The sequence below is a fragment of the Oenanthe melanoleuca genome, chromosome 3, assembly GCF_029582105.1.
Source record: "Oenanthe melanoleuca isolate GR-GAL-2019-014 chromosome 3, OMel1.0, whole genome shotgun sequence".
In the NCBI taxonomy this organism is placed as follows: Eukaryota; Metazoa; Chordata; class Aves; order Passeriformes; family Muscicapidae; genus Oenanthe; species Oenanthe melanoleuca.
The window spans coordinates 54,746,522-54,757,191 of NC_079336.1; the positions used below are offsets into that span (position 1 = coordinate 54,746,522).

Consider the following 10,670-nt stretch of genomic DNA (forward strand, 5'->3'; position numbering starts at 1 on the left):
GAACTCAGTGCCTTGCCCTGCAGAGGGAGGACAGCCCTGTCCCCAGCGCCCCATCCAGCTCCTGCAGCCAGACACACGGAATGTGCACCAGGTGCGGTGTTCCTGCCGCAGCACACCCAGGCCACCCGCACCGGCCTGAATTAAAGCACACTCTAGAGTGGTTATGGTGGAAATGACACCTAACACCTCATAACTAACCTGTTCCTGCACAAATACAGAGGTTTCTCCATCCTTCAGATTCAATACCCAGCTCAGTCCAAATCGGTTCCTGCAAGCACATCTATTCATATTATTTAAGTCGGACCACTGTTGTTGTGCAAAACTTTTTATTAAAAAGAGAAAGGGTTCTTTGTAACAAAAAGAAGGTACAATGCTAATAATAAAATTTGACTTTTCAAAGATTTCAATAAAGCAGATGTGAATTTTTGACCAAGACTATGTCTCAAGTTTAGAAAGTCTTATTCTTACACCTGAAAACACTGCCAACACATCTGTCAATTATGACTTCTTAATTATAAACCCTACTTTTCTGCTGGGAGATTTATGGGTGCATTATCAAGTTTTAACATGCAGCATCCATGATGAAGCTGTAAATAATTCAAAATAATGTTGCCAAAATGCTTAGATTCCTATAGAACCTTTCACATTTCAAAGCTTTAACAGTTTTCCTTCCAACTCTCATGGACTGACATTAAAAGTTATGTTCCCCTACATATATATATATATATATATATATATAAAAACTGAGCTTAAAAAAACCCTGATCTCTCTCAGGTGACATAAAAAGAATTTCAACGAATCCCACAGTTTTGCTTTAGAAATAATATTTGAAAAATACCTTTACAGGGAAAAATAAAAATCCAGGGTTTACCTTTTCTTCTATTTCTATATGCATGTGCATTATGGACATCACTTTACAGTAAAGATTTTGCCCTTAGTGACTACTTTCCTGCTTGTCAAAAATCAAGCAGGCAGCAGGGAAGAAATGGCATGTAAGCTTGCTCAGTCACCCATTCTGGAGCATCCAGTGACAGCTGTGAGAATGTGAAGTACCTCACTTCTTCCAGAGCACCAGGACCAAGCTGAGGTTTCTGCCATACATGCCAATAACAGACTAAGTAGCATTAGGAATGAACCTGACATTTCCCAGTAGTTCAGGCTGGTCAGTACTTCGAAGGGATGCCGCAGTCACCTCAAGCAAAAAGTTGTCTGTTCACATAAATAGCCTCGGCGTCAGTACCGTATACCAGGCATGGTCCTAGAACGTCTAAACTATTCACAGACAAAGTCTGGTTTGGAATCAGGTTGGTGATTTCCATGCGGTCTTTGGTTGGATCACTGCTTAGCCAGGCACTTACTACAGACTGGTTAATGGTACTGTGGGAAAGATAGGCAGTGCTTCTTCCTCCTGAAAGAAGGAAAAAAGGAAGGCAAGGAAGTAAGTTTCAATTTTGTTTATATATTCTCAGAATTTGGAGAAACACAGTAGATATGGGTCAGACATAAGAGAAACATAATTTTACATTTAAATCAGTTTTCAGATTAATTGAGATGCCATTTCTTTGGTAAATTAAGGAAAAAAAATAGCTTAAAAAATCAAGTACTTGAAGTAATTACAAATATTTTCTATCAGGTCTACTCTCAGTTAAGACAAATATATCACAATAGCTATTAACTCATCTCACTGAACAGTGTAAGAACCTTCAAGTTTCTCTAGCCAGATACTAAAGCAAGGATACAAGAACACAAGTCCATTTATAGAGTGTCTTGCTCTATTTGGGGTTTTCAGCTTTGCGTCAATAACAATTATTCCCCACTGCTCCTCCTCCCTACTCACTCTGCAACAAGTCATATATCTATATTTGAATTTTTCCACATAACATTTTACATTCAAACTGAAGTCTCACACTCTAAGAACTCATTCAGCATAAGATTAGCAGGTATCAGAAGTGATGCTAAAGGATTTATACTTCATATACTTGAAAACATGCAGAGTCAAACTTGAATAAGTAATCCTATAATTTCCATAGATAAAACTTAACTCTGAATGACAGCTTTGAGGCCAAAGACAGCATGTGGCATCTGAAAGTTTCCCCACTATTTACAGTCTAAAGTGGCATGCCTTAGCAGTCTTTGTAATTAGAATGTGACAACAACTGCTTAAATTAAGTCAGCATCATAACTTTAAAATCCTGCCACCATGCAAAAGGATCCAGTTTCATTTATTGAAAGTTCCAATTTTTACCCTGAAATGTAAATTCATTATTCTGTCTTATTAACCTATCCATTATTTTTGTATTCTAACTTAGCATAACTCCCTCAGAGACTCAATAATGTCAATCAGGCTCCTCTGTTACTTTTCTACACTCAGATGATTTTTAAGTGAACAGAGTCTATCTTTGAAATCATAGATGTGCCCCTTCACACATTGATCAGAGGGTAGCAGATCAAAAACACCCAAACCAGACCAGGAAATACTCTGCACAACTATTTGCCATCTAAGTAGTTTTCCTCAAGTGCTTATCAGGATTTGCTTTCTAAGAAAAGAAACCTGCTTTTAATTTTCTTTATCTGGACTATGTTATGAATTGGGTCATGTGAGAACACTGACTGTAATGATGTTACCAACTCACAAATTCAGTGCAGATGGACTCCAAACATCCTTACCTTGATGAAGAAAAGATGGTTTTTCAGATACATTTGTGGAAGTATCCCAGTGCCAAAGAGATCCATCTTCAGAACACGTAAATAAATGATCAGGGTCAGAGGGATGGAAGTGAACTTCCCACACTGGAAGTATCAAAAAAAAAAAAAAAAAAAAAAAAAGCAGAACAAGTCTCAAGTATTTTGATCAATACATTTGGACAGTATGATATAGACATGCATCTAAAAGAACCCATGCCTTCATCAAAACTTTTCATTTTTAATTGTGTGTGGGTAGGAAACCTGTAGCCCCAAGCAGTAACTAAGTTATATGCTGCAGTTTTCCCTCTGCTGTCAGGGGGAAGGGGGGAAAGAAAAAAGAAGGGAAACAAAAAGGAAAAAGACCCTATTTTGTTACATTTTCAGTGCTATGGAAATTGTTGAAGTCCTATCTGAATGCAGGCATTCTGCATACTATCATGTCATCTTCCCTGCTATTAAGTTTAAATCTGCATATAGCATGCATTCCTTCCCAGGACACAGATTATTTTGTGTCTAAATTCCACAACTGCAGAAGATACTGAAGTCAGTAAATATTAAGAAATATTTTTACTCCTTCAATTTAATTATAGCATCAAATCACAAAATTTTCAGCATAAAATTAATTCCTTGTTCATGTAGTTACTAGGAAAGTGAGCTGTTTCAGCACTGTGGAGACACCAGATGAATACTGAGTCTCCCCTTCTTCCTCATGTTTTGAAGTTTGTTAGTATCTGCATTCTGCTTTACTCAATCTGCTTAACACAGCACTAGCTTCCATTACTATTTATACAACTACCATGCTAGAAATATAGCCATTCTAATCAAATATATCTAACAGCTCATGAAAGAATTGCTTACTAAGTCTACCTTTAGTTTAGAGTTCACTTTTAGGTAAGAACAGTCTCCTATACAGAGAAGGAAGCCAGCCAGATGAAAACACATGGAATAGTAGTAAGGTATACTGGGAAGAGTACAGAAGTGAAGGTTAGGAATACAGAGTGAGGAAGGCCAAGGAGAAGCTAGACCTGAACCTGGCAAGGGATGAAAAGCACAACAGGAAGGGCTTCTACATATATGTCAGCCAGAAAAGGAAGGTCCAAGAAAGTGTATGCCCCCCAATAATCAATGCTGGAAAACTGGTAACACTGGACAAGGTTGAGCTACTCAACAACTTTCTTGCCTCAGCTTTCAATGGCAACCTCTCTTCCCATACCACTCAAGTGGATGGGCTGGAAGACAAGGTCTGGGGGAGCAAAGTCCTTCCCACTGTAAGAGAAGCTCAGGTTCATGACCATCTAAGGAACCTGAATGTACATAAATCTATGAGATGCATCCCAGAGTCCTGAAGGAATTGGATGATGTAGTTGCCAAGCCACTCTCCATATCTGAAAGGCTATGGCAGTCAGGTGTAGTACTAGGTGACTGGAAAAAGTGAAAGATGGGCAAAACCCCATGTTTAAAAAGAGTAGAAAAGAAAACCCTGAGAACTACTAACCTGTCAGTCTCAGCTCTGATCCTGGGAAAAACATGGAACAAATTCTCCTAGTAGCTATGCTAAAACACATGAAGGGCATGTGAGGGACTTCTTACAAGGGCATGTAGTGATAGGACAAAGTGGAATAAATGTCTTTAAACTTGCAGAGTAGGTTTAGATTAAGTTATTAGGAAGAAATTCTTTACTATGAAGGTGGTGAGGCACTGGAATAGGTTTCCCAGAGAAGTTGTGAATGCCTCATCCCTGGAAATGTCAAGGCCAGGTGGGATAGGCCTCTGAGTAGCCTGGTCCAGTGGAAGGAGCCCCTACCCTTGGCAGGGGAGGTTGGAAGTAAATGAGCTTTAAGGTCCCTTCTAACCCAAACTATTCTATGATTCAATGAAGTAGCAAGTATGGGATTGTCTTCTACCAGTTACAACAACTTATTTTTACAGGAATCAGAAACTTCTCTAACATGCCACCTTTTTCTCCCCACTCCATTTCAGATACTTACTTTCTGCTTCATGAGCATTTAGCAGGGACACTGGCATAGTACCCTGCCTGATGTCCCATATACTCAGCATTCCATCCTGGCCCCCTGTGGCCACAATATGCTGCTGATTGGGATGCCTATCCACACAGTGCAGTGGAACTCTGTCACCTGCCCTGCAAAGAGGAAAAAACCAAACAACCAAATAACCCAAACATTAATTTTTTATTTAGCTTCTATTTTCCCCTTCTTAATCCCTAATTCTGCATCAGGATCATTGAGAAGCGAGGTACCAGTACTGACTGCACCTTCAATTCCTGTAACATCTGACCACCCGAGGCTGAAGGCACATGACATCTACTGGAAGCCAGAGGTATGGCAATAACATGAAGCTACAATCAGGTTCCGTGCCTTATGGTACGCATCTGACACAAACAGCATCTGACAGCTTTGTAGGAGATAGAAGCCTTACAGGCAAATACTCTACATATAATAATAAAGTAATAGTAATAGTAATAATAATAATAAATATTCTGATGCATGATATAATTAGTTTTAGTATACACTAAGAGTTAAAAAGTCAGACCAGGCACTAATAAAATCAGGTAGCTAAACTACAGTCTATGAACAGCAATGGGAATTATTACACAGATAACAATAGGATTGAAATCTAGCTCATTTTGTTTTTTCACAGTACCTTGTAAGGCACAAAGTTACCATTCAAATTACAAATGACAAATTCTGACATTCCAAATGCCAGAAACCTTACATTAGACCTGTGAAGAAAATCCAATATAAACAGGTAGAGTCCGGAGTTGAGGATTGAAAGTATTTTTCTTAAAAAAGAGAAGTGCATAGGTGTAACAGCCCTTCGAAAGTTAAATCATAAAACAGACCTGCTAAGCACAATGCTGAGTCACAACAGTGGTTCAGCCATTAAGCTGTCTGCCTTTGCTTATTTAAGTACCAAAGAGATTAAAATCCCTTAAAAAAAAAATCAGCAATTTACCATCCTGTTGTTAGGAAGCCATTAGGAAATATGTGAATCAGATTATATAAAGTAGCATATGTTTGTCAGTAAATAAGTAAAAAAATGGAGGTCTTACAAAGAAAATATTTGGGATGGCTCATTTCTTTGCTGTCTGAGGTCCCATATTTTTAACTGTCCAATTGAATTTACTGTCAAGATCTCAGTTGTGCGAAGGAAAGTCACTGCATGGAGGGTACTGCTGTCTGCGTTGTCTGCAAGAGATGAGGAAAGCATTCAGGTAAACCTATGGAATGCTAGTCTCCATTTAAGTGCAACAAAATAATTCTTAATAGAGAACATAACTTAAACATGTGCATAACCTTTGCAGTTTCAAGATCAGAGAAAGTCTGGTATATGCAAATACCCTGTGAAAAATGAGCCCTTGCTCACTATATGAAACACTACTCAAATCTGTAAGAAGATGTATTAAATTAGCTCTGGTGAGTAGAAAACTACTTGTTGATTTCTAAGATTTCTTTTTGTAGCTCCTAGAAGAGGAATCAATTCAGCCAAATTTATTGGCTCTCAAAAGTTTTCATTACATGGCCAGTTATGGCCATATAATGGAAGCAGTTATGGAGCTTTTCATAATGGAAGTTCTAAACATAAGAAACAGTAAATCAGGCTGACAGCATTAAGCAGTTTTATACAGAAACATTTAATTCATCAACTTTTAGACGTTTTCTGAACAATGTGGTATCAAGTTAAATCCAAATTATGTTGTGCTTGTTAATAACTGAATAGCAAGGCCCTTTTTTTTCAGGTCCTTTTCCCCAGTGCCTCTTTTTGTCAGAGTAATTTACAATGTCAAACAATTCACAATTTTGAGGTGACACTTTTGAGGCATTCTGAAAAAACAGACACTATTTTCTTGTATTTTATTTGTTACTACATATAAACTTTTCATCTTTATTATGATGGGGTAATTCTGTTGAGTCTGCTTTCACCTCAAGTATTTTAAAACTATTTGTGTAAACCCATACTGGAAATATGTTATTATTATATTAATTATAATTATATATATTATATATATAATTATAGATATGATATGTATATTTCTGCATAAGATAGAAACATTTTCTGATATTGAGACAAAAAAGTTACACTGATGCCTGCTTACAGATATTTTAATTGCTTTCTGCCTACTGTTTAAATTAAAGCAGAGGGGAAGAAAAAGCTCAGCAAAATGCCATTAAAAAGAAATGTTAGATTACTGAATACTGAGGTTTCTAGAGGATTTAAAGTTTTATGACAGACTAATACTAAGTGGTTTAGCAATGATGGCTCCAAAAAAATTTTACATAATCTCTAACTTTAGAGATTTTTTTCCCTACCTTAACTGACTACAAATCTATGCACTTTGTACTGTACACTTAAATGCACTAAATAATAACAAAAATAACAAGGCATTTCTTTACAACTACAGAATGAGGTACAAGAGTTCTATCTTCATGATAAGGACTCAATTCAGTGCCTAGGAAATGTCAAGGTGTCATTGAACTGGGGACCAGTAACACAGATTGCTTACACCATAGAACTCCATCTTGAAGAACCTGAGAGCATCTTCCAAGATGTTCTCTCTTTCCTCTCCAACTGTTACTGTAAAACCATGAACTTATAAATACCTAGATGAATATAGAAATATATCTGAAACATGCTTCAAGTATTTGAATTCTGGAGGGATATGTGAATAATCTGGAACAAACACGTTTAACCTGGAATACTGAAATCAATAATTAACTTTTTTGTTTTGTTATAATAAGCTGAAAACCAAAAAACCCCCTCCAAAGTAGACTAATTTTTTAAAAAGCAGATATTCCATACCTATAGATCTTACTGCATCCCTTTGGTCAGCTCTGAAGAGATTTATTCTACCATCTTCTCCAACAGTGACAATTTCTGGATTGTTGCAGACAACTCCAGTACAGGCTGCTCCACCACAAGATGTGTCTTGATCCACGTGATAATGGGCTTTCTCCCAGTGGTGGTTGGCAGATAATGTCTGAGTGGCAAAGGGACATGAAATTATGGTCTTAAATAATGAACCTGATAAAACAAAGCTTCCAGAATACTCATGAAACCAGAAACAAGGAAAGCCACACTATTTCATGGGCATGAGAATGTCCTATACAAATACAAATCAAGAGATCTAAATTTTCATCAATTTTTAAAACACAACTCTTCCACAAAATGTTAAATATTTTTTCTCTGAACCACTCTTTCCATATGATCTAGCAATTAGAAATAACACTATGGATTGTAAAATGTCTTTCACTAGGCTGATGTCTTCAGTATTTCCCCATGACAGGGGAAAAGAACTGAGGCCCTTAGAAAATAAAAGGTCAAATTCACACCTTGACTACAAGGAACTTAGTTTATTTTAGGTACCACACCAAATTATTAGCCAACATTCACCTTTACTATGTCATTGTGAACATATATAAAAAAGGTAACCATGAATTTATTTCCAGTGATTTATAACCAAATAAAAAGACTAGAGTTTACATATCTTTCTTCACGTGACACTCATGAGAATTCATTTATAATTTGTTAGAATTGAACATGAGTAATTTGGTTCAAGAATGCAAAAACTCTGATAGGGCAGACACAAGTCCATTAATACTTACTGCCCCAAAACACTCTAATGTCTTAAAGTATGTTTTCAATGAATGGGCCATTTGCTTACAGATACAGACAAGAAGATAACTCATTCTGTCTCACTCTGGAATCTAGTTTTTGTAGCATGTGTGCAAAATGCTATTTTCTTTCCTTGTATCTGTAAAGTCAAAGGTTTTTTTAACAGACTTTAAAAAGAAATTTGTTTTGGTAGCCAGAAGGTTTTTATGCTAAGATTTAAGTGACTTGTATTACAGAGAATAGCATCTTAAAGCCAGTGCATGTCACATACCTGGTTATTTTGATGATGACGGAATATAGTTACAGTCCCTGTTGATGAGGCAACCACGATTCTCTCTTGATCCAAAAACTAGAGATAACAAGAATGCTATTAGTCAATGTTACTACTGAAGTAGTAATTTTTATTTTAGACTAACCTAAATTATTGGTAGGTGAAGGGGGAAAAAAAACAAACCCACAAAAAACAAACCCACAAAGAAGTACTAATTAGTTTTGTCCCTTTTCTTCATAAAGATTTTTTGGCCAATCTCAGCATTTTGACAGTTCACTCTCACTTAACTTCTCCTAAGTGAAAAGCCCTTAAAAAACACAGATCTATTCAACACAGCTATTTACCTGCATATCCATAACATCACCATTGTGCTGGATGTCACACAGCAGATGAGGTTCTCCATGATATTCACCATTGAGGCCCGCATTTCCAAGGTCGCCAGCCGACCATATGGAGACCCTGTTATCCTGAACGGAAACAATACCACACTTACTCGAAAATGCTGTTGAAAGTACCTAGCACTAATCCTCAGCCAGGGAAGGCATAGTCTGCGGGCTGCGCACCGCCCCTGAGGAAGCCGCCGCCGGCCGGAGGGAAGCGCCTGCCCAGGGGGATAACGCTGCCGAGCGGCGGGGCGGCCCCACGGCTTCCCTGGGGACACGAGCACGGCACGGTCCAGCGAAGGGCGGCACTGCCGAGCCAGGCAGGACTCACGGCCCGCTCCGGCCGCGCTCTCCCGCACCAAGCGGCGGAGGCGCAGGGCACCGAGGCGGCGTGGAGTGCCGCCGCCGCCCGCCCCGCGCCCCGGCGGGAAGGTCGCGCCGCGCCTCCGCGCCCGCTCGGCCGGTACCTCGTTGTCCCAGGAGCCGGTGGCGAAGACGTCGGGGGGCTGGAGCGCGGCGGCGGGCAGGGGCCGCCAGCGCGTCCGGCTGATCTTCTGCGACACGAACTTGGCGCTCACGTCCTCCATGGCCGCGCCCGCCCCGCGCCCGCTCCCGCCCGCCCCGCGCCGCGCGCGCTGATTGGCTGCGGCGCGACGGCGAGCGCGGAGGGACAGCCCGGGGCGCGGCGGGGGCGCGCGGGCGGGCCGGGAGCGGCGCTGAGGCGGCGGCGGCCCCGCCGGCTGTGGGAGCCGGTCGGCGTCAGCTGCCCGCGGTCACCGGGCCGGGGCGGGCCCTGCCTGGCCCCTGCGAGCCGCTGCACCGGCGCCTCTCGGCTCCGCGTCGGTTGCAGGTCGGGCCCGGAGAGGAGCAAATAGAGGAAGAAGTGATCGTGCCGCTGTCTGCTCGGCTGGGCCGCCTCCACCGGAATATTGTGTCCGTGTGTCACTTTTGCGTGACACGCATCGACTTCTGTTTTTTCAAAATGAGTGACTTACACAAGGAGTAAGCATTTCTGGTCTATATCTGCTTTTAAGTATGCCCTGCTTTCAGCTGGGGCAGAGTTAATTTTCTTCCGAGTAGCAGCCACAGCGCTGTGTTTCGGATTTAACGTGAGAATAATGTGGACAACGCAGTGATGCATTACTCGTTGCTGAGTGGTGTTTACCCCAAGCGGAAATCTCTCCAGTCCTCGCTCTGCCGGCGAGCAGGTGGAAGAGAAGCCAGGAGGGAGCATGGCCAGGACAGCCGACCCAAACTGGCCACAGGGATATTCCATACCATAGAATATCACACACACTGTGTAAACTGGGGGGGCAGTGGTATGAGGGACCAATTACTGCCCTGGGACAGGCTGTCTATCGTCTTTGATTTAAATTATTAAAGTTATTAAGAGATAAGTTGCTCTTATCGCAACCCATGTGTTTTTTACCTTTCTTTTATTCCAATTATCTTCCCCATTCCTCCTGGGAATGGGGTGGGCTGGGGGAAGTTGTGGGGCTTATGTAACCAAAAATTTGCCTGGAACTTGCTGGCTCGGGTTAGACCATGATAATGTACTACTGAGTGATGCTCTGACAGATTCCTACCCGTATAGAAATAAACAAAATATTTTTTTTTGTCCCAAATGGCATGTTAAATCAAAGAGGAGCACACATGTACTTCCTTTCTAGTATTTCACTTAAGACCTAAACAACTATGAA

The 10,670-nt window shown here is 40.5% G+C and overlaps 1 protein-coding gene across 1 annotated transcript; it reads right to left on the reverse strand.

Annotated features, from left to right (window-relative positions):
- Positions 1-309: 309 nt before the first annotated feature.
- Positions 310-9,582, reverse strand: NUP43 (nucleoporin 43). The gene is made up of 8 exons (XM_056486941.1): positions 9,438-9,582; positions 8,932-9,054; positions 8,588-8,665; positions 7,504-7,681; positions 5,756-5,891; positions 4,674-4,825; positions 2,668-2,790; positions 310-1,408 (listed from the first exon to the last, which is right to left on the reverse strand). Exons 1-8 carry the CDS (start codon positions 9,555-9,557, stop codon positions 1,194-1,196), a joined length of 1,125 nt encoding a protein of 374 aa, XP_056342916.1. The 5' UTR covers positions 9,558-9,582; the 3' UTR covers positions 310-1,193.
- Positions 9,583-10,670: the final 1,088 nt, after the last annotated feature.

Excerpts from the sequence above, each read along its gene's own strand:
- NUP43 (XM_056486941.1), bottom strand. The coding sequence starts at position 9,557 with ATGGAGGACGTGAGCGCCAAGTTCGTGTCGCAGAAGATCAGCCGGACG. Across the intron at positions 2,791-4,673 it reads AAATGCTCATGAAGCAGAAA|TGTGGGAAGTTCACTTCCAT; the intron begins GTAAGTATCTGA and ends TGATACTTCCAG. Across the intron at positions 1,409-2,667 it reads ACCATCTTTTCTTCATCAAG|GAGGAAGAAGCACTGCCTAT; the intron begins GTAAGGATGTTT and ends TCCTTCTTTCAG.